The sequence below is a fragment of the Bos indicus genome, chromosome 19 (assembly GCF_029378745.1).
Source record: "Bos indicus isolate NIAB-ARS_2022 breed Sahiwal x Tharparkar chromosome 19, NIAB-ARS_B.indTharparkar_mat_pri_1.0, whole genome shotgun sequence".
In the NCBI taxonomy this organism is placed as follows: Eukaryota; Metazoa; Chordata; class Mammalia; order Artiodactyla; family Bovidae; genus Bos; species Bos indicus.
Window position 1 is genome coordinate 54,633,732 of NC_091778.1, and position 25,284 is coordinate 54,659,015.

At 54.5% G+C, this 25,284-nt stretch overlaps 1 protein-coding gene across 5 annotated transcripts; it reads right to left on the reverse strand.

The window, feature by feature from the left end:
* Nucleotides 1-1,537: 1,537 nt before the first annotated feature.
* C1QTNF1 (C1q and TNF related 1) lies at nt 1,538-25,262 on the reverse strand. 5 transcript variants are annotated; one of them, XM_019981909.2, is made up of 4 exons: nt 24,851-25,262; nt 7,946-8,111; nt 4,329-4,468; nt 1,538-3,754 (listed from the first exon to the last, which is right to left on the reverse strand). In XM_019981909.2, the coding sequence occupies exons 2-4, from the start codon at nt 8,092-8,094 to the stop codon at nt 3,204-3,206; spliced, it is 840 nt and encodes a 279-aa protein (XP_019837468.2). In that variant the 5' UTR covers nt 8,095-8,111; nt 24,851-25,262; the 3' UTR covers nt 1,538-3,203. The 5 variants fall into 5 exon arrangements, with proteins under 5 accessions (XP_019837468.2, XP_019837467.2, XP_070630064.1 ...); XM_019981908.2 differs by having other exon boundaries at nt 7,946-8,108; nt 24,851-25,261; XM_070773963.1 differs by lacking the exon at nt 24,851-25,262 and adding an exon at nt 23,424-23,534 and having other exon boundaries at nt 7,946-8,108.
* Nucleotides 25,263-25,284: the final 22 nt, after the last annotated feature.

Sequence of the window (25,284 nt, forward strand, 5' to 3'; positions counted from 1 at the left end):
CATCCATGTCACACTGCAGTTAAAGCCCGGGAAGAGTCCTCCAGAAGCAAGCACCGTGTCTTGTCTGTCACCACTCCCCAGCACTTGGCACCTGGGCCAGCACAGAGCAGGAGCAGGAGATGTATCTGGAGAGAGAAAAGCAGGGTGGGAATGCCAGCAGGAATGGACTGGTAGATTGGATGTGGACGAGCTTACAGAGTGAGGGACAGCCAAAGGGGATCGGGTAAGCTCCAGAGCAGCCTGCCTCCTCTCCCATATCGGCGTGGCCAGCCGTGGATCAGGCATTACACACTCCACGCGACTGTCCCTGGAGAGAGGGCGGGCAGTGGGCACCTGCCTCAAGCCGACTTGTTCTTTGCACTTGCACCTTTGGGAAATGCGCTCAGCCCCTGCTCCCAGCTGCATCCTCTGTCCGGTGGCCTCAGCTGTGTGGAGGTGGGGCCCACTCTTTGTCCTGCAGGGAGCAAGATTGCAGTGTCCGCCTGCTCCGGTCTGGCCCCAGTGCAAGACTGAGTATGGCCACCCAAGCCCACTCCATAGCCAGGCAAAGGGAGGACAGCAGCTGTCTGCCAGCCTGCTGGCACCAGCGGGGCCAAGGCGGCTTCGGCACTGCCTGCTGGCAGTCTGATAAGGTCACTGGCCACTAACCCAGTTGGCAAGCAACGGGGAGAGAAGAAGAAACATCTGCTCTTCACCGCTCAGGCATAAAAGGTGCTGTCAGTGGGTGTACTCAACCCGCAAGCCGCTGTAGTAGGTGAACTGCATCCTTCCAAAGATAGATCCAGGTCCTGACCCCCGATACCTGTGAACGTGACCTTATTTGGAAATAGGATCTTTGCAAATGTAATCAATGCAAATCAATTACAATGTAATCAATGTAATCTCAAGAGGAAGGAGATGTCCTGGATTTAAGCTGGGCCCTAATTCCAACAACTGGGAGAGAAGGGAGGGGGAGATTTAAGAGATTGGGGAAAGAAGGCCACGTGAAGACAGAGGTAGGCAGGAACTGGAGCAAGGTGGCCACAAACCATGGAACACATGGGGCCACTGGAAGCCAGAAAAAACAAGGAAGGCTGTTCTCCTACCGGGCGTCCGACGGGGCCTCATCTGGCTGTGAAATGCATTCCTGTGAGAAATGAGGCAGTTCATGGCCCAGCCTATGGCCACTGGGCACTCATGTTCCCAGGTTCCAAGCTAAAGGCTCCCAGGCCACCAATGGACAGTCGGCGGGGTTCCGGTGGGGGAAGGGAGGAGATAGAAAAGAGGAGGATTTGGGACTTCCCTGGTGGTTCAATGGCTAAGAATCTGCCTTGTAATTCAGGGGATGTCGGTTCCATCGCTGGTCAGGGAACTAGGACCCCACATGCTGCAGAGCAACCAGGCCCAGTGCTACAACTGGAGAGTCTGTACACGGCAACACAGGGTCCCGTGTGTCCAAATAAGACAGGATGCAGCCAAATAACTAAATATTTTTTAAAAAAAGAAAGAAAGAAAGGAGGAGGATTTGTCTCAAGGCCCAAAAATTATGAGGCTGTGATGCTGAAACACACAATTCCGAGTTTAATGTTTTCTGAAAGAGCACCGAGGCAGCACAAAGCAGCAGGCGGGCACCCTGCTCACCAGCAGAAACAGAAACAGTTTTTAAAGTCTGACCAGCAGAGGGAGGGATGTATGGACCCCAGACCCCACAGCCAGGCCCGGCGAGGGCAGAGGGATCGGTCAAGACTGGGCATTACCAGATCGTGAGCAGGAGGCCTCCTTTTGGGCCTAGGGCCCAAGCAGGCAGGGTGACCCCGGCCCTGGGGGTTGATGTAGGGAAGTGGGGGAGGGCTGCCTGGCCAAAGTCAGCCAAGAACTAGAGCACCAATCCAGGCAGCGCCCCCACACCCTGCTCAGAGCAGAGGCTCTGACACCGGTGGTGGGGACACACCCTCTTTCAGAGGCTAAGCTGTGCAGGAGCTCCGGAGACAGGCAGGGGGGAGCCTTCCAGTCCCTTCGAACTCTCCCCTGCTCTGGGGCCCAGGAAAGCACCCCCCTGCATGGTCTTAGGCTGATGGTCAAAGAGGTTCCAGGGGAGGGTCCTGGCAGGCTGAATGCTGAACCCTCTGGGGTGTAGGATTATGAGAGGGTGTATGAGCAGGTTTTATTGAAAATATTGTGCAACCATGAGAGCTGCTACAAAACCAAAGACCCCTGAGCCTTCCCTAGCTGACCCATTGGAGAAGAGGGACAGAAAGCCTGTGCCAGGGTGGCAGGCGTGGAAGCCCTGCCCAGGATGCCAGGGTGGGGTGTGGGGGGTGCTGGTGAACAGAGCCACGCAAGGATGCATGGCTTGTCTGGGTTGTACTGACCTTTGCTGCTCAGAGAACCACCTGCTGCCAGAAGCCCACGGTTTCTAGTAGACTGAACAGCAGACTATTCCCCCAGTAAGAGGCCAAAGCCGAGGGCGTGGCTGCCCCTCTGAGGAGCTGACACTTGCCGCCCAGTTCAAACCCCCTCACTGTTGTGGCTCAGAAAGACCAGCTGAGCCCCTGGGCGAGGCCACAGGAATGTCCACAGGATGTGGACATCAGTCCAGCTGTCCCCCAAGAAGGTTTGTATGTGGCCTAAAATATTAAGCCAGTAGTTTCCTCTCTAGTGGATACTCTCGGCATCCACTTTAGATCTTGTCTTACCAGGAGCCTTCCGCTGCCTAAAGCAGAGACGGCCCTCCTGGGAGCCAGCGGGGCCAGCGGAAGACAAAAATAACAACTGCCTCCCTCTCTTTTCATGGTTTACTTTGCTCCTTTCACAACCTTTAGAACTGGCTTTATTATTCCCAGCAACTGGAGCAAGGGTGGCTTGCTCTGGGACACCCTGGTGCGTCGTTGTCGTGGGGCACATCGGGGGAGGGTCTCACTCAAGGACGTGTACACAGCGGGGAACTCCCATAGCACACCCACCTGGTGATTGCACGTGCGGACACAGCAAGGCTTGGGACCACCCAGCCAACGTTGCTTCCCGCTCCCGTGAGGGGCGTCATGTCGAATGCCAAAGCAGGGTGGCATGGGGGGCCTGGGAAACCCGGGTGCAGGAGGGGCTGACCAGGAGTGGATGAGGGAGGTTCCAGATGGTGGGGGGTGGGGTGGGGAAGGTCCAGCAGAGGAGGGTGGGGCACAGGGAGAAGGGGAGGTGAGCCTGTGGCGACGGAGGCTGGCAGGTGGCTAGGGCTCGTTGGCCGGCTTGACCAGGTAGCCGCTGAAGGTGATGTAGGTGTCAAACTCGTCGCTGAAGATGGCGTTCTCCCGCTCGCCCTTGAAGAGGCGCACCCACACTTCGTCCTGGTCCCGCAGCTCCAGCATCAGACTCTGACTCTGCATGATACTGCGGTCGCTCACCTGCGCGTACAGGATCACCACCTCCTCTGCGTTCTTCATGATGTGCAGGTACGTCTCCTTCTGGTTCCAGGTGTGCACGTTGAGGCTGAAGAAGTAGATGCCGGGCACGTAGCAGTAGAATTTCCCCGTGAACATGTTGAAGTGGCTGTAGAGGTTCACGAACTCCGTGTCGAAGATCACCGTCTGGTAGTAGTCGTTGCTGTGCAGGGGCTTCTTCCGGCCCACGGAGAAGGCGGCGTAGTGGTTCTTGCAGCGGTCCCCGGGGGCCCCCATGGACCCTTTCTGCCCTTTAGGTCCCGTGTGGCCCCTGGCACCCATGGACCCTGTTTTGCCATATTTGCCTTGCAAGCCCCGGTCTCCCCGGTCGCCCTTCTCACCTAAACAGGACGGGAAAACACACGGTGTCAAGCAATCTCAAGGATTCTTCTCTTTTCATCCAGAAGCAATCAAAAAATTTTTTTTCTTCCTTCTGGAAAATCCCTGCAACGTAAAGCATTTATCCAAAAGCAACAGGAGCCGCGGCCAGGCCCATGGCTCTCTCGAAGCAGATGAACTGCAGACACAGGGCCCCGGGGATGTAGGACCCGGGCCGTTTGGCTTCCCGACTCAGTTGTGCCGGGCTGTGCAAGGTGATGTGCTGCTCGCAGGACCGTGACCCTGAGGCTTTCGGTGCAAATGCAGGAGGGGTGAGACCCAGAGCTGCCCTGAGGCTTCTTCTCCCGTGGTCCTGTCCCCAACCTTTCCTCTTGGAAGGGGACCAGAGCCTCAGAAACAGAATTCCTTCCTCCCCCCAGATGACAGCATGCTTCTGCTCAGTGCCCCAAGGGAGCCATCTGCCCCTGCCCCTCCTCCTCCCTAAGTCTATCTTCTGCCCCGCCGTCCGATCAGGACAGGGCAGCGCCCTCTCTGCTCCCCAGGGGAAGGTGCCCTCGGCTGGTCTCTGTGCCTGACCTTTCAGGATGGTGATGTTGATCTGCGGCACCGGGATGGCCTGGTACACGGGAGTACCAGGGTCACAGCAGCGGAGGCACCGAGAAGCAGGGGCTTCCTCGTCCTGCCTGGGGCCGTATTTTTCATGCTCTTCTTCATCTCTAAGGGAGTAAAGACATCACTGTAAAAGCCAGGAACTCTCAGAGCCAGGAACTCTTCTCTGTCTTCTGCTAGAGAGTCTGGGCTACCTGACTCGCATGCTCTCAACTCAGATGTCTGCATTCTTGCTGTGCTCTGTGCTCAGTCGTGTCGACTCTTTGCGACCCCATGGACTGTAGCCCGCCAGGCTCCTCTGTCTGTGAAAGTCCCCAGGCAAGAATACTAAAGTGGCTTGCCATTTCCTTCTCCAGGGGATCTTCCAGATGCAGGGATTGAACCTGCGTCTCTCGCGTCTCCTGCATTGGCAGGCGGATTCTTTACTGTTAGCGCCATCCAGGAAGCCACATCTTCCTCCCAGATGTGCTGCACTGGCTCTTGGTGAACTCTAAGGTCCTCAGTGAAGTTTCAGAAAGAGCCCCTGCCCTCCGTTAACTGTAGTGACCGTCGTGGAAATAATGATAACAAAAACAGCAACAATTTGAGGGCCTGGCAAGATGGAGGCTCCATGGGAGAAATCTGGCACCTCTAGGAGGGGTCTCGGGATGACATGACATGGCAGCCCTTGAATGAACATCCCCTTCACGTATCTAGGGCTTCCCTGGTGGCTTGGACTGTACAGAATCTGCCTGCAATGCGGGAGACCTGGGTTCGACCCCTGAGTTGGAAAGATCCCCTGGAGAAGGGAAAGGCTACCCACTCCAGTATTCTGGCCTGAAGAATTCCATGGACTCTATAGTCCATGGGGTCTCAAAGAGTCAGACACAACTGAGCAAATTTCACTTCATTTCACTTCACTTAACTTGGAACTCTGACCTCCAGGATTCTGGAAGACACTATGTCAAGCTGACTTGTTTGCAAATGAGAGGGCTCAGCCAGACGTTGTGGGATTCCTGGGAACTGCAGCAGCTGGAGACTCTACGGTCCTGTTTACAACCTGACATTTGGAAAGGGGCTCCTGAGGATCCCGGGGAGCAGCAGCTCCACGCTGCCACCTCCCGGCGTCACACTGCACTGCACCGTGCTCTCTGCTTGCAGCTGTTCGGTTGTGACAGCACCATCTTGGAGGTGGCACAGTCCTCTCATCAAAGGGTCAGCCCCTTGTTTTACTCCGCTCCTATTTTCAAATCACAGACAATCCAGGAAAAGGATTTCTATGCCCTAAACTCAGCCACCTACAAGCTCTAGGGGCTTCCCTCATGGCTCAGTGGTAAATAATCCATCTGCCAATGCAGGAGACTCAGGTTCTCCTGGGGAAGATCCCCCAGAGTAAGAAATGGCAACCCACGCCTATGGTATTCAATACCGAAAAAACAGTATTCTTGCCTGGGAAATCCCATGGACAGAGGAGCCTGGCGGGCTTCAGTCCATGTTGGGGCGCAAAAGAGTTGGACACAACTTACCAACTAAACAAGTCCTAGACCCTCAGAGGAAACCCTGCCCCCACCTCCCAGCAGAAGTCTCCACAAAGATTCCATGAGCCCCACACATAAGAAGTGTCCCAAATTGACAGCCCTTCACTTCTGCTTGTCCCTAGAGTCTTCTCTTTCCAAACCCTGTCCCCAGCAGCAGCAGCAGCAGCATGACCAGCATGACCAGAATGGGACCCTCAGCCTCATTACAGATGCTTCTCTGCTCCATTCGGAGAATCATGCAGTCCTGAGGGGTCAGCCCAGTCCACCAACAAAGTACTTCCAGGACCTGGGCCCTTGGCTCTCCTCACTTCTGGGACCACTGGCATTTTGAATGCTCTCCTGGAATTCATCTCTTTCTTGCCAGTTCATTCCCCTGGGCAGAATTCTTTCTAGAACACCATGAAATGCAAATCTCTCCACGACTCCCCTACAGATGAAGCTCCAGAGAGATCCTTCCCCACAAGGCTCATCCCATCCTCCCAGCCTCTACCCTCCAACACTGGCTCCCACTACTCAAAGGACCCACTAGCCTTACACAGTCAGACACTGGAAAGGTTGCCCTTCACACGTGTTGCCCTGGCTGCCAGGCAGCTTCCCCTGCTTCTGTGCCTGGGATGCTCCCCCAGTGACCTTCAAGACCCAGTCACTTCTCCACCTAACTTTCCCCCACCCTCCACATCCACCTTGTGGACACACTTGTACTGCAGAGCCAGCCTCACTGAAGTGGGTCATGCGTGTCTGTCCCCCCACAGCCTTGGAGTTCCTGGAGCCCAGAGACTGTGTCATCGATGTGTATGTCCCCAGGGCCAGGCAGATGGCCAGCTCAGTAGCAGCACTTGATTAATGTTCGTTAAATGAAAAGAAGGAGGAAGAAGAAGGGGAGGAGAAGACAAGACAAAGGTCAAGAATGCTGTTGTGTGTGTGAAAGGGCGAGTCACTCAGTCGTGTCCGACTCTGCGACCCCATGGACTGTAGTCTGCTTCTGTCCATGGAACTCTACAGCAAGAATACTGGAGTGGGGGGCCATTCCCTTCTCTAGGGGATCTTCCCAACCTATGGATGGAACCTGGGTCTCCTGCATTGCAGGCAGAGTCTTTATAAGTCTGAGCCAGCAGAAAGGCCCAAGAATGATGTTCCTTTGCCCCAGACCTATGCAATTCCAATATATTCCAAGACAGCCCAAAGCCTTGAGTATCAAGTCAGCCCAAAGTTGACTAGTGAAAAGTGCTGATAAAACTCAAAGCCAGCACTGGGTGTCTAGGACCTCTTGTTTGATGAACAACTTTTCCATCAGTAATCCTAAGCGTTTTATGTATCCCTACAAAATATCCCAAAGATCCTAGAGTCTGTGTATCACTGAAGGCATATGTATATGAAGTGAAGTGAAGTGACAGTCGCTCAGTCATGTCTGACTCTTTTACGGACTATACAGTCCACAGAATTCTCCAGGCCAGTACTGTACTGGGTAGCCTTTCTCTTCTCCAGGGGATCTTCCCAACCCAGGGATCGAACCTAGGTCTCCCACATTGCAGGCGATTCTTTACCAATTGAGCTATCAGGTATATGAAGACAATGCCATGAGGAAGAAATTCATAACTTTTCAAGGAAAGCTGCCACTTCCTGTGTCAGTCTTCACCCATTGTCCCCCACCTGGTAATGTGATCAGACAGCAGGGTGGTGGAGATGCACTCTCGGTCTAGCAGCGTCCCTGCCTTCTACTTCCAGGTGGTGCTTAGAGCTCTAATAGATACTCTCAAAGGACAGGCGAGAATGCAAAGAAACCAAAGGCTGGGGTCGGGGGGTGGCATGTTCTTTTTTAAGGATGTGACTGCAGAACCTCAGGCAGACCCATATTCCTCTGGGGCTGGAATGAGGCTGGGTTACTACCCACAGTTGCAGACAACACGCCCGGGTCACTGAAAGGAGAAATGCTGCCTCCGTCCCCCAGCTCCTCAGCCTCAGCCTCTGCCCCTTCTCTGGCCGTCAACAGCACTCGGGGGTGCCCGGACTCGGCCCTTATCCCCACCACTGAGCCAGAGCTCCGGCACCCACACCCGATGGCCTCACCTCTCAGCATGGTCCATCGGCGGCTCCCTGGTCCCCTCCTGCTCCTGCTGTTCCTGCTGCCCATGGGGCACTCGGCCCAGCACCAGACCACAGGCGAAGGCCAGCAGCAGACAGCACGCCAGCGAGAGTCTCAGCCCGCGGGAGCCCATCTTCCCGCCAAGCCCTGCTGGGGAGACACACGGAGGATGTGGGCTGGAAGAGCCCCACGGGGAGAACAAGCCCATGGAGTTCGCCCCAGCCACTACTCTGGGAGGCGCTTCGCTGCCGCTCCTCCTGGGAGGGTGATCATACACTCACACACTGAACACATTCACATACCTAGCTACACACTCCCACACACACACACAAACCCCAGTGCATGTTCACGCACATACACACGGGCCCACACACACACGTACTCACACCCTCTCTCACACAGACAATACGCACTCATCCACAAATACACTCCACACACACTCAAGACAGTACACTTAAAACACACTCAAATCCATACTCTTGTGTTCATACTTGCACACTCAACACACTCGTGTATACTCCCATGCACTCACATGTGTGCACACTCAGGCATACATGCATGCCCACCCCCAACATGCACTCTCTCAGCACACTCACAAACTTAATATGCACAGACTCGCACATTCCACCCTGGAGCACCCGGCTGCCTGTGGCCGCTGAGCTCTGCCCAGCACCCCCATGCCTCCCAGGAAGGAGACCCCTCAACCCTGAGCTCTGAAGATGATTGTATCTTGACCGTGTTAGGACAATGAGCAAAATCTGGAATGAATTTGGGGGTCCACTGTGCAGTGAGTCTGCCCCAGCCAGCACCGTGGGGGCCGGTGTGCAGGAAGGTGTCAAGTTGCTCTCTGGCCACCAGGTGGCCCACCAGTAAGTGTCCTTGAGTATCTGATGTGGGGGTGGGGGGCGAGTCTGCCCAGCCCCAGAGGGCACTTATTGTCACTGAAGCCAGCTCCATGTCTCTCCAAAAAGCTCTGGACAGGACCCTCTTCGTCCAGGATTGAGATAGTCCTTCTAGAAAGAGCTGACCACTGGGGTGGTTCTCAGTGAGCCCACTAGGAGGCAGTGCTTGAGCTTAAAACAGACACAACATCTCACCTGTTTCTCACTGTCAGTTACCACCCTGGCTAACCCGGGCCAGCCATGGGGTTTACACGCCTGTGGAGTCAGGAGTCACGTGCACCTCGGCTATTTCTGGTGGCTGGAAAACCTCCCATCATGGAAGGGAAGACGGTGGTCAATCCCAACCCATTTTGTTCACCAAAACATACAATTTAACATGGAAAGTGCTGACGAGGACACTAAATTGGACCCTTTGGACTGCACAGCGAAAGGGCTGAAGCTGGGGGAGTAAGAACACCTACTTCCCTTCTCAGCCAGGCTGGAGCTGGGAACCAGGCCTCATGGGGGACGAACAAAGCATCAAACAAGGAAACAGCCTCAGAAGGTCCTGTCTGATTTTCTGATTTTTCTTTAACTCCTCTTTTCATGTCTAAGGGGAACGAAAATACTGAGAGCGAGTTCTGTTTTTCTTGGTAATCGTCTATCCAGGTGAATGCTCCCTTCACGTGTCTTGGGCCTCCGTGGACGTACTTCACCTCCCCTGGTTCAGAGACCTCGCAGCCCCGGAGGGCACGACCCTCTCATTGTGCTGACTCTCAGCTTCGTTCTTTCTTCTGTGTGTTAGTGGGCTCGCTGTTTTAGCTCTGAAGACAGAATGCTCTGGCCCTGCTGGAGCCCCATGCCAGGTCAGGAAAACCTGGGGGAAGCAGAGGACCAGCACCCAGAGCCAAGGGAGCTGAGGCTCCCAGTGGGTCCTCAGAGACATGAGACGGAGCCAGGAAGGCTGGCCTCCGCGGGAACCCCACCCCCAAGCCCCCAACCCACACTTCCACCACCTCTTCAATTCTCTGCATACCCCCATCCCCTGCAGTGGATTAGCTGGGCCCGCCACCTCCACATTCTCTACCTGCCAAGAGTCAGGGCCCAGAGACCTTCCCAATGACCTAGAAACTGGTTGGAACCAGTGCCCCCACTCAAAACGTTCACGACCTCACCTCCATTTCACAAAAAAAAGTTTGTACTTATAAGTGTAATTCGTAAAACGCATATTAAAAGAATCTCTCCTGGACTTTCCTGGTGCCCCAGTGGTGAAGACTCTACCTGCCAATGCAGGGGACACAGGTTCAATCCCTGGTCCGGGAAGATTCCGCTTGCAGCAGGGCAATTAAGCCCGTGCACCACAACACTGAGCCTGTACGCTGCAGCTACTGAAGCCCACATGCCTTCGAGCCCGTGCTCCACTGACAACTGCCCCAGGCCTGGTGCTGGGGATCACTAGAGCATTTCCATTCATCCATACAACCCTGTGGGTTTGGGTTCCTTCTGAGATTACTTCCTCATTAATAGGTTTTACCCTATCAAAGGCCTCAGATGGACCTGCAGGGAATCCTTTAAGGAGACAATATTCATTCATTATTATACCAAATTTACCAGTGAAGAAGGGCTTCCCTGGTGACTCACATGGTAAAGAATTTGCCTGCAATGCGGGAGACCTGGGTTCAATCCCTGAGTTGGGAAGATCCCCTGCTGAAGGGTACGGCAACCCACTCCAGTATTCTATCCTGGAGAATCCCCATGGACAGAGGAGCCTGGAGGGCTACAGTCCATGGGGTCACCAAGAGTCGGACACAACTGAGTAACTAAGCACCAGTGAGGAAAAAATGACATTGAAAAGTTGATTAGCCTAAGGCTGTCCAATTTATAAGCCATGGGGGCTGGATTTGAATTCAACAGGCTGCCTTCCAATCACATCAAAATCCTACCCAAGACCTATCCAGGTGTTTCATATTCCTCCTGAAGGTCTCCCAGACCCTGGTGCACGCCTGTGTGCTAAGTCACTTCAGTTGTGTCTGACTCTGTGCGACCCCATGGACTGTAGCCCCCCAGGCTCCTCTGTCCATGGGGATTCTCCAAGCAAGAATATTGAAGTGGGTTTCGATGCCCTCCTCCAGGGGATTTTCCCGACCCAGGGGTCGAACCCATGTCTCTTATGTCTCCTGCATTGGCAGGTGGGTTCTTTACCACTAGTGCCACCAGGAAAGCCCCCCAGATCCTCAACTGGAACCAATTCCCCGTGCTCTTTGCTGTTTGTGCTTCTCATATTGTCTCATTCTGCAAAGAGTTTTTCTTGGCCGGGAAGTTTCTGCACCGCAGACCCGTGACCTCCTCTGGGCCTGGGACATGGTCTTGTTCATCTTGGACCCGCCAAGCATCCTGCAGCACCCTCTGCTCAACAAATATTTGTCAGATTGAATTCTCCAAATTTGTTTATTGCCCTATTTCTGTATTTCCTCTGTTTTTCCTTGGCGCCTTGATAATTACTCTCGTTTTCCTCTTCAATGCCAAACTTGCATCACTTGAAAGGAAAAGAGATTTTCCTTTCTTTAAACATCTTGTCCCCCCAGAATCCAAAGTAATATACAATTCATTTGGGGAAAGTTGGAAAATAACAGCAAGAGGAAGGAAGGAGTTATCTTGGATTCCTTTGCCCCCGGGGTCCCTCAGCCTGGGCACCGAGGACATCTGGGGCTGGATCAACCTTTGTCGTGGGGTAGAGGGAGGGGGAGGGGCTGTCCTGTGCTTTGCAGGATGTTTAGCAGCATCCCTAGACTCCACCCGCTCGATGTCATCAGCATAGCCCTACCCCCAGTTGTGACAGCCGAAAACCGTCTCCAGACTTTGCCACGTGTCCCCCAGAAGGCAGAAATCCTCCCAGTTGAGAATCAGTCCTCCACCCCCAATGGAAGCACCCTTCTGCACGTTGGTATGTCTCTTTCGAAGTCTAGAAAGGGAATTTTTCTGTACCTGGGTCAGAAGAGACGGAGACCAGGATGCAGCCCGTGAAGGGGTGGTGATATCGGCGGGGGTGGAGCCGTGATGGCCCGGCAGTGTCGGAGGCGCCAGGCGGACTGAGAGAGGTCAGCAGAGGCTGGAGGTTCTCCTCAAGGACCTCCTCTTTGGAGCCAAGGCAAACCCAGATTGAAACCTTTCCCTCTTCGCAACTATCTTCAGAACCATTTCCCCAAGTCCCACAGCAAAGTCAGCATCATGACTATGATCATTTTAATCACTTTGGGGCAAAAAAACAGTGTTGCCCAACTTCCAACCAAACTTGGCTCTGGCCCACTTTAGTGATTTCCAGTGAAACAAAGTCCCCTGCAACAGAGGGGGTGTGGAGCCCAGAAAGGTGACTCAGGAGAACGTGCTGTGCTCAGCGAGGCAGGTCTGGGAAGCGACCCCCAGGACGGCTCGGCCAGGGATGTGTAACCCTTCTGAATCTGGTCCTGCGTGGTCCAGTCTCCTGGCAGCCTTGCGGTCAAGGCGTCTGAGGTCGATTCCAACATGACTCAAGTTCTGGACTTGCCCATCCCAAACCCTGCAAGACACTCAGTTGCCAGATTCCATGGCAATTCCATGAACATCTTTTTCTACCACTCACTCCCTCCAGGACCTGTGGCTCCTCTTCTCCTCTCCCTCAACCCTCCCCATCACCCTGCAGCTTAACCTCCTCCCCTCTTCCAACAGTAGGTGGGAGGGGAAAAGGAGGAATTGGGTCAATGGCAGGGTCTGGAGGAAGACAGGAAGTGTGAGAACACTTCCTGGTTAATTATTTTTATCTTCCAGAGCCCCAGAATGGATGTGTGGTGAATCCTTTAAGGAGAGGATTTTCATATACAAGTCTAAGTTTCTTTGTATCTGTTCAAAAACCGGTCCCAGCACTTTGGGGGGCCCGCCCACTTCCAGGGTGTCAGCCAGCATTCTGATAGTGAACTCCCAGCCCTCAGGCTACACATATTTGCCTTGTGGCCACACCCAGCTCAGTGCCCTTGGACAAAAGCATTTTATAACCATGGTTTTCCCTCTTCCCTGATCATCATCGGGTAACCAGCTGCTCTGAGAGGGGAGAGAAACCCGGGATCTCCCTGGATTAGAAGGAATTTAGAAGACAAGTCCAAATGGCCTATGTAGCTCAGGAATTGCCTCTCAGCAGAAAACTGAACACAGCCATGGTTTCCTGGATGCCGGTGATGCGCACAGCATCAGGCAAGAGCTTGGGAGGCAGGGATGCCACTGCAGATTATAAACACCCCATAACCTCAAGGCGATTACCAGCCAGTGAAGGAGACAGCCCAAGGCAAAAACGGCAGATGTTGACTCAAAACGAGACATTCTGGAGGCTTCCTGGGTGGCTCAGTGGTAAAGAATCCGCCTGCCAATGTAGGAAACACGGGTTCAATCCCTGATCCAGGAAGACCCCCCGTGCCGCAGGGCAATGAAGCCCATGCACCACAACTATTGAGCCATGTGCTCTAGAGCCTGGGAGCCACAGCTACTGAGCCATGCGCCGCAGCTACTGAAGCCCGCGGGCCCTAGAGCCGGTGCTCCGCTACAACAGGGCCCAGGCAATGAGAAGCCCACACGCCACAACTAGAGACTAGCCGCCACTCTCCGCAACTAGAGAAAAGCCCACTCAGCGACGAAGAGCCAGCACAGCCAAAACGAAACAAACTAGAAATTTAAAAAAGATATTCATCTACAAAAAAAAAAGGAGAGAGACATTCTAGGCCTGTGCTATGCCCTGCAGTAGCCACCAGCCACCTGTGGCTATTTCATTTTAAACCAATTAAAATTAAAGAACATTCTAAGGACTTCCCTGGCGGTCCAGTGGTGAAGACTCCACACTTCCATAGCAGGGGGCACGGATTTGATATCTGCTTGGGGAACTAAGACCCCGCATGCTGCATGGCACGGCCAAAAAGATAAAATAAAGGAAAGATCATTCTAAATTCTGTTCCCAGTCACACTAGGCGCATTCCAGGGTCTCAATGGCTACAGGGAGCTGGGAGCTACCATACTGGAGGGCAGAGAACAGAACATTTCAATTACCGTAGAAAGCTCCACTGGGCAGCTCAGTCCTATTAACATGAAGTTGGGGGGCGGGGGAGTAGGAAGCATGAGCAAACAGTGGGCCAGAAATCTGAGAGTCATTTAGATGCCTTCCTCTCACATGCCCGCCACACTGAATCAGTCACCAACCCTCCTTAATATCTCCTGAAGGACTCTGCTCCTCTGTACCAGCTGACGCTTTCCAGGAGCTCTGGCCGGGCCCCAGACCTCAATTTACTCCCAAGACAAATATCTTCGTCTGGCTTTTCTAGGGCCTGGACATCAATCCCCAAATTTCACACTCATCTCCCAAGAAAGTTGGGCCTAAGATAGGATGTCTTCCCACACCTAATGTCTTCTAGATAAGAAGGCGACTTGACTCAGCATCCAATCAGAGCCTGTCTCAACCCAGCATCATCCATCCCTCAGCTCAGCAAGCGGCACATCTGCTCCTGCCCCCCTCTCCCCTCCCTGATGATCTCTCCACCAGAAAGGAAGCCCTGGAGCTGCCTCTCTGCTTCGACATCTGGCGGAAATTCTCCACTTGAGATGCTCAGAGCTCTCCAGCTGCTGCAAGAGGTCCCCTGGACTCAGATCCTGGGGTGCCCAGAAAGAAGAAAGCCCCATATTGGGGTGTCCCTCTGGCCCTGATGACCATCAGGATTGTCTAACACGTGGCATCTGCTTTCCTTCCCCAGAAGCCATTCATTACACTCATTTTCCACTTACCAGGCTCCTCCAGTGATGGGCAGGAGGGAGGCAGAGTGACGTCCACTTGATAAATGACGTTTGCTCACCAAACCCAGGAACCCAATTCATATCTAATTTTCCCTTCTGTAATGGGGCAGCCCCAGCTGGTCTTGGGCCCTCTCTGGCTTCCTCCCAACACGCTAGAGGAAGCAGCGGTGGGGGATGGGGATCCTTTATTAAAGAAACTCCAGTCAGGTAAAGAATTAGCCTGCAAAGCAGGAGATGCAGGAGACACGGGTTCAATCCCTGGGTTAGGAAAATAACCCAGAGGAGGGCATGGCAACATACTCAGTATTCTTTGTGTGTGTGTGTGTGTCTCCCTTTAAAAAAAAAAAAATTACTTATTTATTTAATTGGAGGCTAATTACTTTACAATCTCGTGGTGGTTTTTGCCATACATCGACATGAATCAGCCACATGTGTACATGTGTCTCCCCATCCTGAACCCCCCACCCACCTCCTTCCCTACCCCATCCTTCTGGGTTGTCCCAGAGCACCGGCTTTGACCCACTCAGTATTCTTGCCTGGAGAATCCCATGGACAGAAGAGGCTGGCGGGCTACAGTCCATGGGGTAGAAAAAAGCCAGATGCGACTGAGCACGCACGCATGCGCCGGTCAACTGGGGGTAAGCTGAGCCTTTCCCAAAAGATGAAGGCGTCCTGGTGCCCATCTCCCTCGCGGAATCTCTTTCTTCTCCTTTTTCCAAGAAGCTGTTCTCTGGTTTAGAGGAAGAGGGTTTATTTTCTTAAGGTTCGGGGGTTTATTTGTTCCCTCCAAAGTCCAAGGCCAGGGATGGCAATGAAGTCTTCCAGGGCTACTTGCTGATGAATAAGCGAGGGCTTCCTTTGCGCTGACTTGGGACCAAACAGCCAAGGTAAGACGGGCCAGGCCTCCTCCCCATCCTGAAACATCTCCATCCTCTCCTGGGGCAACTCTCTGTGCCTAGACCAGAAAGGGCTCACCTGGAGCTGAGAGCAGACACTGCCTAAATCTCTGCCCAGGCCCTGCAAACAAGGAGACCACGTGGGCCGCAGGCGGCGGGCCTTCGGGGGCACCTGGCCAGCCCAGCCTCCCCAGTACAAACAAAGATTTCCTTGACTAGAGCCCTGTCCTTAGATCACCTCCCAGCTGTGAGGCCTCGGGCGGCAGGCTTGCCCCCGCTTTGAGAACCGTGCTAGAGAGAAGAGCCACTGACAGCTCGTGCTCGCTGGAGCCCACGCCGCAGGTGGCCTGGCCCCTGGCCCACTGCCCCGCAGTGGTGACACCCTCAGAGGGCTGACCGCCCCCAAGACGGAGGGTGGGAAGTAGCTGGGAATTCCACGGCCACCGCACTACCCCTTTTACAAGCAGCACAACCGTTTTCAATTTTCTGGGACCTGAAAATCACTGCCGTGTTTTACAGCCATCTCCAGGGACAGGGCAGGGTGGGGGGAGTTTGGCAAAAGGTAGAAGGTTGTCCCACATCTAGTGGCTTCTAAGTCAAGAGTGTAATTTAGCTCAGCATCCAACAGTCCCGCCACCTCCCGATCCAGCCCAGACAGCTCTGGCTCTCGTGTGCGCTGCAGAGCGCCTGCCGGAGATGACCACCTGCCTCTCCGCCCCTGCTCCGGCCCACCCTGTCTCCCAGTGATTACCCTGCGCAACCTCCCCTTTAGAGACAGGTGTTTTCCAGGCTGTATCCTCAGCTCTCAGCCCCTCTCCCTCCAAACGCTTTCTGCCCGTCTTTTCCTGTACGATGGCTTCAGCAGATGGGTCCTCGATCCTTGTCCCCAGCAGGCGTCCCTGACCACCAAGCTCTGGGCCTGTGCTCTCCACAACAGTAGTGTCTGGCCCCTGGGGCCAGATACATTAATGACAGCTAAACAAAGTGAAAATTTCCGTTCTCCGTCACTCAAGCACATCTTAAGTGGCTCCCCTCCTGGACAGCACAGCTGGGAGGACACGTCCATGGTTGCAAAGTCCTATTGGACAGCGCTGGTCCGGACCCAGGTGTCCAGCTGTCTTCAGACCAGGTCTCCTCAGTCTGTCGTAAGATGCTCGAGCCCCTTGTTAGCTTTCTGTCTTCTCTCTCAGCCCCCAGCAGCCCTGCTCCTACTCCTGCACGTACAGCTGTTCACACAGGGGCCGCAGGCTGGCACCTGGGAGAACCCTGGACCCCTGCTTCTCCCGCACCATCACCAGGCCTCCTGAAGGTCTTCTCTCCCTGTCTAGGCTGCCATCACCGCTTTTCTCTCAGCCCTGCATTTGTCTCGTCTCTCCTCTGCCTTCCAAACTGCTTGCCAGAGGCCACTTTCAAACCTGCACATCTGAATGCCACCCTTGGCCCCAGAGGCTTCCCACGAAAGTAGAGGAAATGTTTAAACTTCACCATCTATCTCCCGTCTCATCTCTGGCCCCTCATCCCCACCCCTGCACCTGTATCCTTCACGCCAGCCACCTAGAGCCACTGGAAGTCCCAACAGAAGTCACACCACGGTCTCATCCTCCATATCTTTCTCCTGCCACCTTCCCCGTTGCCGTGTCCTTCAGACCCCAGCCCGATGCCACCTCTTCCAGGAAGTTTCCTCCCCCAGCATCTGGCACAGAGCGGCTTTCTTGTCTGGTCCCCTCACAGGCCAGGAGGTCCTCACACACAGGTGATGCGTTTTTCACAAGCATCTCCAGGGTCTGGGGTCTGACTTTCAGTACTGACTGAATTCCGCACTCCCTTTCAGGCCTTCTCAAGTAGCAGAGCCATCGTCCAAAGAGGACTCAAGCCAGTGTGTTCAGCTCTGTCTCTAATTTGGAACGTGGGTGGTCTGCAGTAGGGGGAGAAGGGAAGTGGGGAGAGTGACCAAGGACACACTATTATGTGTCATCAGAATGCGGAATCCTGGTGTGACCAGGTAGCCGTCTTTGCCTCAAATGCTCCTCTTATCAGCACTCAAAGCCTTCTACTTCAAAAAAAAAGTTACGGGCTTCCCCGGTGGTCCAGCAGTCAAGAATCCACCTGCCAGTGCAGGAGACAAAGGTTCCGTCTCTGGTCCAGGAAGACCCCACATGCCATGGGGCAACTAAGCCTGTGCGCCCGGGTGCTGCAGCCACTGAAGCCGCGTTCCTAGAGCCCGTGCACCGCGAGAGGAGCCACCATGAGGAGAAGCCCCTGTACCTCAACGAAGAGCAGCCCCCACTCACCACAGCTAGGGAAAGCCCACGAGCAGCAACGAAGATCCAAAAAGAAAAAAATTTAAAAGAAAAATAAGAGTTGCAACCCACTGCCTCCATCAACCAAAGTTACAAACCACCACCTCCGAGATCCTGCAAAAGCTGTCTAATCAAATGACGGTACATCCACACAATGGAAAGCTAAAAACGAGGTGGTTGCTCAGGGCGACAAACTCAAGCGCCTTTAGCCATTGACCGTGGTCTGGGCTGTAATGTCATAGGGAGGGGTGGAGACTGCAACAACAGGGAAACACATGCTCCATTTAAAGGCATTTAAATAAACAAATCGGAGAAGGCAATGGCAACACACTCCAGTGTTCTTGCCTAGAGAATCCCAGGGACGGCGGAGCCTGGTGGGCTGCCATCTATGGGGTCGCACAGAGTTGGACACGACTGAAGTGACTTAGCAGCAAATAAACAAATAAATGATGCTGGGAGGTGGGCAACCTCAGCCAGCAGCACTAAGGACTGACCTCTGTCAACAGATGAGTATTTACGGGCATGAAAAGATGTTCATAAAATGCTGATGAGTTTAAAATGCAGGTTGAAAACAAATGTACATAAGAACACATCCACACACGCACATACAGTAACTGCAGAGACCCAAAGGCCACCCACCTGGCTGCTGACAGCAATTATCTCCGAGTGATGAAAATATGGATGTTTGCCATTTTCTTATTTTAGTATCTCTGGGGTTTTCCCCTATAATAGTCACATATTTTTTCACATTAAGTACACATTATTTTCCACTTAGAAAAATGACAAATAAGCCCCACTCTGGGGATTGAGAGAGCATTTTGTTTATTCTGAGGAATTTGAGTCTATTCGAGGGAGAGGAGAACGGGGGAGGGGCTTGGGGACACTGTGGCGAGTTTGGGGCTCAAGCCAGACTGTGTGGAATATAAATTGTCCTCATGTTAAAGTCCCACGTTCTTTCGTAAGTGTGTGTTGAGTGTCTGCTGAGCACTGGGAAGAGGGCTGGGTTCTAGCAATGTGATGGAAAAAGAAGAAGACACAGTGCTCCGATCAGGCAGCAGAACCCTGGAGTTACCGTGGGTACTGGTTATGCGGGAGAAGGTGCCGGAGCGGGGCTAGAATCAGGCTAGCTGGAGAGAACACGTTCTCTAGAAGCAGGGGATTTGTTCTGCCTTTCACACACCAATCACTGGTGACTCGCTACTGAAGGAAGCTGCCTGCAGCCATCAAACAGGAGGAAATGGAGAAAAAGCCATGAGCCCATTGTCAGGCATGGTCAGGCGCATTAATGGGCCCGTGAGCAGCCCTGTCCATTACCAGAGATTGCTTCTAACAAAGCTCTACCGTGACCACTGGTTAACCACCTGCTGCGTGCTGGGCTCTGGGCACATACCTTACGGAGGCTACTGCACTTGACCCCTACAGCCACTTCGATTTCTCCAAGGAACAAATGGGCTCAGAGTCAGGGAGTCACCGCTCAGGCCCTGCTGTGGCAGGTGCTACAGCTCAGGTGAGACCCAGGTGTGCCTGACAGCAGAGCTCCTGCTGCTGCGCCTCAAGGGGGCCTCCAGGAAGAAGCCAGGTAGGATGGGCTGGTTCTACCAAACCACGGTCCAGCGGGGGGGCCCCACCTTCTGGGCAGGCATTCACTTGCTTAGCTCACTCGGTTACCGTGGGAACAGCAGCAGCAGCCCCGGGCCCTGCAGAAATTATCTCCCAGCTGAACCCTCGTGTCCATCCCTCCAGCAGATTGCTGAGGGCCTGTCCCAGGCCCAGCACCATGCAGGGCACTGGGGCATCCCTGATAACTGTCTCATCAAAGTGATGTGCTAAGATCTCTTGGGGTCGTATCTTAACACCCACTGCTGGAGCTGAACTCCTTTGGGTTTAGGCACAGAATCACCAGGAGCCCCCCTCACACCTCAGAATGGAAGGGCATGGGGGCTATGGCCCATTGAATGTACATGTTGAGGGCACTGCTCTTGCAGGGTAGAGAGCAAATGGTGCATGGGTGAGGTCTGGAGGGGAGGGAAGAGGGAAGCCCACAATTCACAGGGATGGTGAACGTCCCATGCCCTCTGATGCTCAGAAGCAAAGGGGTCTGAGGCTGAGTGCAGCTCGCAGAGGGGAATGGTGTAGAGAATTGACTTTGGGGGACTGCCCTGGCAGTCCAGTGGCTAAGACTCTGTGCTGCTAATGCCGGGGGTGCAGGTTCAATCCCTAGTCAGGGAGCTAGGATCCTGCATGCTGCATGGAGCAGCCAAAAGATAATAATAATAATCGACACTGTGGATGCACTGAGTGTGCCCTGTGTCTGCCTATCCCTCAGAGGTTGCCTGGGGTCAGGTGTGGGGGCCCCAGAGGAGAGGTCCCTGCAGAGAGGGAACCGGGGGAAGAATACAGTATCAGAAGGGAACAAAGTGGAAACGGCAGGCATTGAACTCTAGCACAGCTCCCCAGCTTCCCAGGCCTGGGTCTGCTTGTTCCATGGGATATTCTCAGGGTCTCTTTCTCATAGGTCTACACAGATTACAGTACCATGGGTCTTATTCTCGTGTGAAAGTGTGAGTTGCTTAGTCATGTCTGACTGTTTGCAACCCCATGGACTGTAGCCCACCAGGCTCCTCTGTTCATGGGATTCTCCAGGCAAGAAGACTGGAGTGGGTAGCCAGATCCTTCTCCAGGGGATCTTCCCAACCCAGGTCTCCCACATTGCAGGCAGATTCTACCACGTGAGCCACCAGGGAAGCCCCTTGTTCTCATAACTATATCTTAAATCGAGGGAGGAAGGGAACTTCCCTGGTGGTCCAGTGGTTAAGACTCTGCTCTTCCATTGCAGAGGGCATGGGTTTGATCCCTGGCCAAGGAACTAAGATACTGCATGATACACTGTGCAGCCAAAAAAAAAAAAAAGGCGGTGGGGAGAAGGGGAAGGTCGGGGATAGATGTCCTGAATGCTGGAAAATCTGAGAGCCAGGGCTACTCTGAACCCCACCCAGATCCACCCATCTCTCACCAGAACTCACTTCAGACTCTTCACAAGCAGAAAGAGCCCAAGTGTTTCCGAGCACACCCCAGTCACCCACCCTGACCACCAGCCTCAGAACCTGCAGGCAGAGGGGCAGAGCCCAGCCCAACCAACGTCTGGCCTGCACCCGCCCGCAGCACCACCAGGGCTGGCAGCCTTCCCAGGCGAGGTCCTTTTCCTCTGCTAGTCCCCAGGGCAGAGGACGGCTGGTAACCAGATGTCCCCACTTGGGAGGGGGTGCAAGGGAGGCAAAGGGTTTGGGGCCTTCCCCCAAGTGGGGATCCACCAGTGGCCAACAGCAACATCTGACACAGCACAAGACGCCATGAACCTGGGGTCCACAGGCTCCCCACACCCCCCACGGCCCACCCCGCCTGTCTGCCTCCTTCCCATCCCGCATCCCTGCCCACAGTCTCCTGCTCTGCTCCATCTCATTTCAAGAAAATTTCAAACGAGCCAAGGAGATGGTCAGGCAGGGAAGTGGTCAGACATGGAGGAGCAGGCAGGCCCAAAGCTCTCCTGATGGCCATCCTGAATGAGACAGGAAGCCAGGACAGGACTATGCTTGTGCCGTCCACAGCTGGAGAGGGGTTCACTCCAAAGGCCTCTGCGCAGGCCAGGGACAGCTGGGTGGGCAGTGGGGGGCCTCCCACACCCATTCCACTTTGAGCTCAGTCCTGGGAAGCAAGCATGGGAAGGATGAGTGGCTTCACAGGGTCTGGGAGTTGCTTCTGCCTCCAACTGCTCAGGCACTGCTCGGTTGCAACCTTGATGAGGACTCAGAGATAAAGATGCCCCCAAAGGTCTCAAGAGCTCCCACGCCTGCTCATGGCACCAAGCCGCTCTCCAAGAGGCAAGAAGACAAAGGTCAGAGGTCACAGGCCGCAGTGGCAAAAGTTTCACCACAGGCTTGGGGAGGAAGGGAAGAGCCAGCGTGCCCACTTCTGCATGTCTGTAGTTAAGCACAGAACTGGTCCTGCCAGGCCGGGGATGCCCAGGAGGCGCCCCAGGGATCCCAAATCCTGGGACCCAGGGGACCGGCTCCCTGGGCTGCCCCGAGAGCACAGAAGGAAGCACCTGGTCAGGCTCTCATGGTCCTTTTCCAAATCCTTCTCACTGTGAGCAGGTGGTCCCTCGCATTGTGGGAGAGGTCAGTTCAAGGAGATGTCAAGAGTCCCATCCAGGAAGCTGCCCTGTCTCATTTGACTTTATGAGAAGGCAGATTTCAGCAGGTAAAAACAGGAAGAAAATAATTAGCCTTAGCACACGTGGTAGTTACACCACCAAGATGAAGTGTCCTGGGATGCCATCGGCCCCACTGAAGGTTGCTGGGCTCTCAGAGCGGGGGGACAAGGCTGCTTCCAAAACGGCCATTTCTCTCTCTAGTAGGTGAGCAGGCAGAGTTACCTTAAGTTGTCAGCAGAGTGTGGGGACCATAACAGAAGGGAAACTTTCTATTCTTCCTCTACTTTGCAAACTACCACCTCTCGCCTATGATCCTGGAGCCTCAGCCACCCCCAACTCCGGGAACAGGGACCCACACAAGGGTCCGGCCCCTGAAGACAAAAACCCAAAGACAAGCTCACGTCCAGTGAGGGCGCCCAGCAGCATGACTATATCTATGAAATTCTTTTCATCTTTGTTTTGATGGGTAAAGTTCAATGCCAGAATATTTGGTTTATGAGTCATGCTAATTACAGCTGGGAAGGGGGGGTGGGTGGAGGGAAGGGAGCGAGGCACCAGGAAGAACAACAGAAAGAAGCATGTTCCAAAAGAATTATGCTGCGCTGGTTGCCCTGAATAGGGAGGTTACGTCCCAGGAATGAGGCGGGAGTTGCCTGCAGGCTTCCCGAGGCCATGTCGGCTTTCTCAGCTCCCACCTGTGAGCATGCCCCTCGCTGGCTGGCTGCACCTGCCCCAGACAGGCAGCGGTGTCCTCTGGCTGAAAGATGGACCATCCAAGGCCTCTGGCACCTGCATTTCTCTGTCTTCCTGACCCGCTGCTCACTTTGGCATCCCAAGAGACTCAAGATGAGAGAAGGAAGGGGGAGAGAGAGCCAGAAGAGAGGGCCAGGGTCCCTGGGAAGCAGAACCTGGCTGTCTTGGCCCCAAGGAACTTTCTCTTTGGGCAGCTGGGAAGTAGAAATCTGCAAACTTGAGAAGCTTGGGTTTTCCAGCCTCCGTTTGGAAAGCTGCACATCCTTGAGCAAGTCACATCCCTTCTGGGCACAGAGATGCAGGCCTCGGGTCCTCCACCTACTGCCTCTGGGCAAGCCACAGTCTCTCTGAGCTTATCAGGGATGACAGTGCCGTTGGTAGAATTGTTGAGAATCAGCATTTGCTCATTGCTTACTGTGTGGGAATCACACAGATACACACACGCACGTGTACTGTCATCATTTATATTGCTACTACTATTGTTGGGTCATCCCTAAGCTCCTCTTACGCTCAGGTTAAGAAGGAGAGTGGAGAAGGAGGGCGGGAGAGGACAGCTCAACCCTCTGGTCCCCCATCTCCCCTTCACCTGTGTGTTTCAGTCCCCATCTCCCCTTCACCTGTGTGTTTCCGGCCTCTCTGGTCAGCAGGGACAGTGAGCAGGCCTTGTGGAGCATGTACTTCTTGCCCGGCCTCTCCCGGCAGCACACACAGTCAAGTGCCTCTATGTGTGACCTTGCACGTGGGGCTGTCCGCGTGCTTCCCTGAACTATAAAAAGCAAAGGCCCAGCAGCCTCTGAGGACCTCACATCCTCCCCCCAGGGACCCAGGATGTAGCTGGCGGTTGAGAAAACTTAGTTTCTCAGGACACTCCCCATTTTCAAAGCTTCGGAGGAGGAAACTCCTAGTGTGCCAAACTGCCTCCGTTCTTAGAAACCAAGTGAAAGAGAGAAGAGACAGGAACAAGTCACAGGGCGGGCCGCGCCCGAGTGGGTCAGCCTGAAGCACGCTGGGGTCCCACGGGAGACACAGCAGCTGTGCACGGCGAGGCCCAGGCTCACATGACATGTGTGCCCTGGACAGGTGGGCTCACACCTGTGCTATGGAGATGCCTGGCATTTCGTGCTGCACCGAGAGGCATGTTCCATCCAGAGGCTTAAGGGCAGCTCAGCGACTCCAGCCCCAACCAGGGCCACCTTCGTGATGCCGGCAGACCAGAGGGTCCCCGGGAAAGGGACATCATTTTTTCCTGTCCAGACTGGACCCCTCCAGGAACACCAAAGCCATTAGATGCAGGGGCCAAAGTCAGCATTCCCTGTTCTGTGTGGGGTCCAAGTTGCCCACAGGCAAGTCTGGATCTCACATGATCCAGGAGATATTGGGGCAGGAGCTACTGGGGCAGGAGCTCCCCACCAGGGATAGAGGGGGAACTTGGGTATCATTCCTTTCCTTTTCACACCCGGAGAAGAATGAAGCAATGTAAACACGCCACAAAAATCAAGGGAGGTCCAACCATTCCCAGGGGCTTCCCAGGTGGCTCAGTGGTAAAGAATCCGCCTGCCAATGCAAGACCACGCGGGTTCGATCCGTCGGTGGCGAAGATCCCCTGGAGGAGGAAATGGCAACCCACTCCAGTATTTTTGCCTGGGAAATCCCATGGACAGAGGAGCTTAGCGGGCTACAGTCCATGGGGTCGCAAAGAGTCAGGCACCACTTAGGGACTAAAACAAACAAACAGAACCAGTCATTCCCAACAGCATCTGCCACGGAGCCTCCTGCTTCCTGGTCACAGATGGAGACCACGCCACGGCTCTCCGTGGCATCTCCACCAAGGCAGGCAGCAGCAGGAACCCGCACCGGACCCTTCCCGCAACTGGTCTCTCTGCCCCTTGGCAGCAAGTGCCCCCGACCCCTCCCACTATGCTCCTCGCCCGCTGCCCGCCCCAGTCAAGGTACCGATTCTCTGAGTATGCTGAAGACAGAAAAAGGAGCTCCGGGCCCCCCTACCCTCGCCCCGCACAAACACCCCGCCCACCAGGCCACCTACCGCCAACCACCGGCGTCCGGGAGCGAGCTGGCCGCCCGCGTTCTCCCCGCGGCCTCTCTTACAGCATCTCCCAGCGGCGGAGCCTCCTCCCGGCCAGGTCGAGGGAAGACCAGACTTGTCGAAGGAGAGAGCAAGCAGGAAGGAAAAAAAAAAAAGAAGTCCTCCGGAACAGAGGGCCCCGAAAGTTTGCGGGGGAGGGGGTGGGTGGGAGGGGAGGCGGTGCAGGCAACAGCCGACCCCTTCCCGGCACCTGGATCGCCTGGACTCCGAGGTCTCTTTGGCCAGAAGCGGAAACGCGGTTTCTCGAAAGTAGAGGAAGAGCCGAAGAAAGCGGGACAGACGTGTAAGGAGCAAATCCCGGCCAGATGTGAGCGGCCGCGGAGCCTCGAACGCTCCCAGCGCATTTTATCCAAACAGCAGCCGCCGAGGATTAA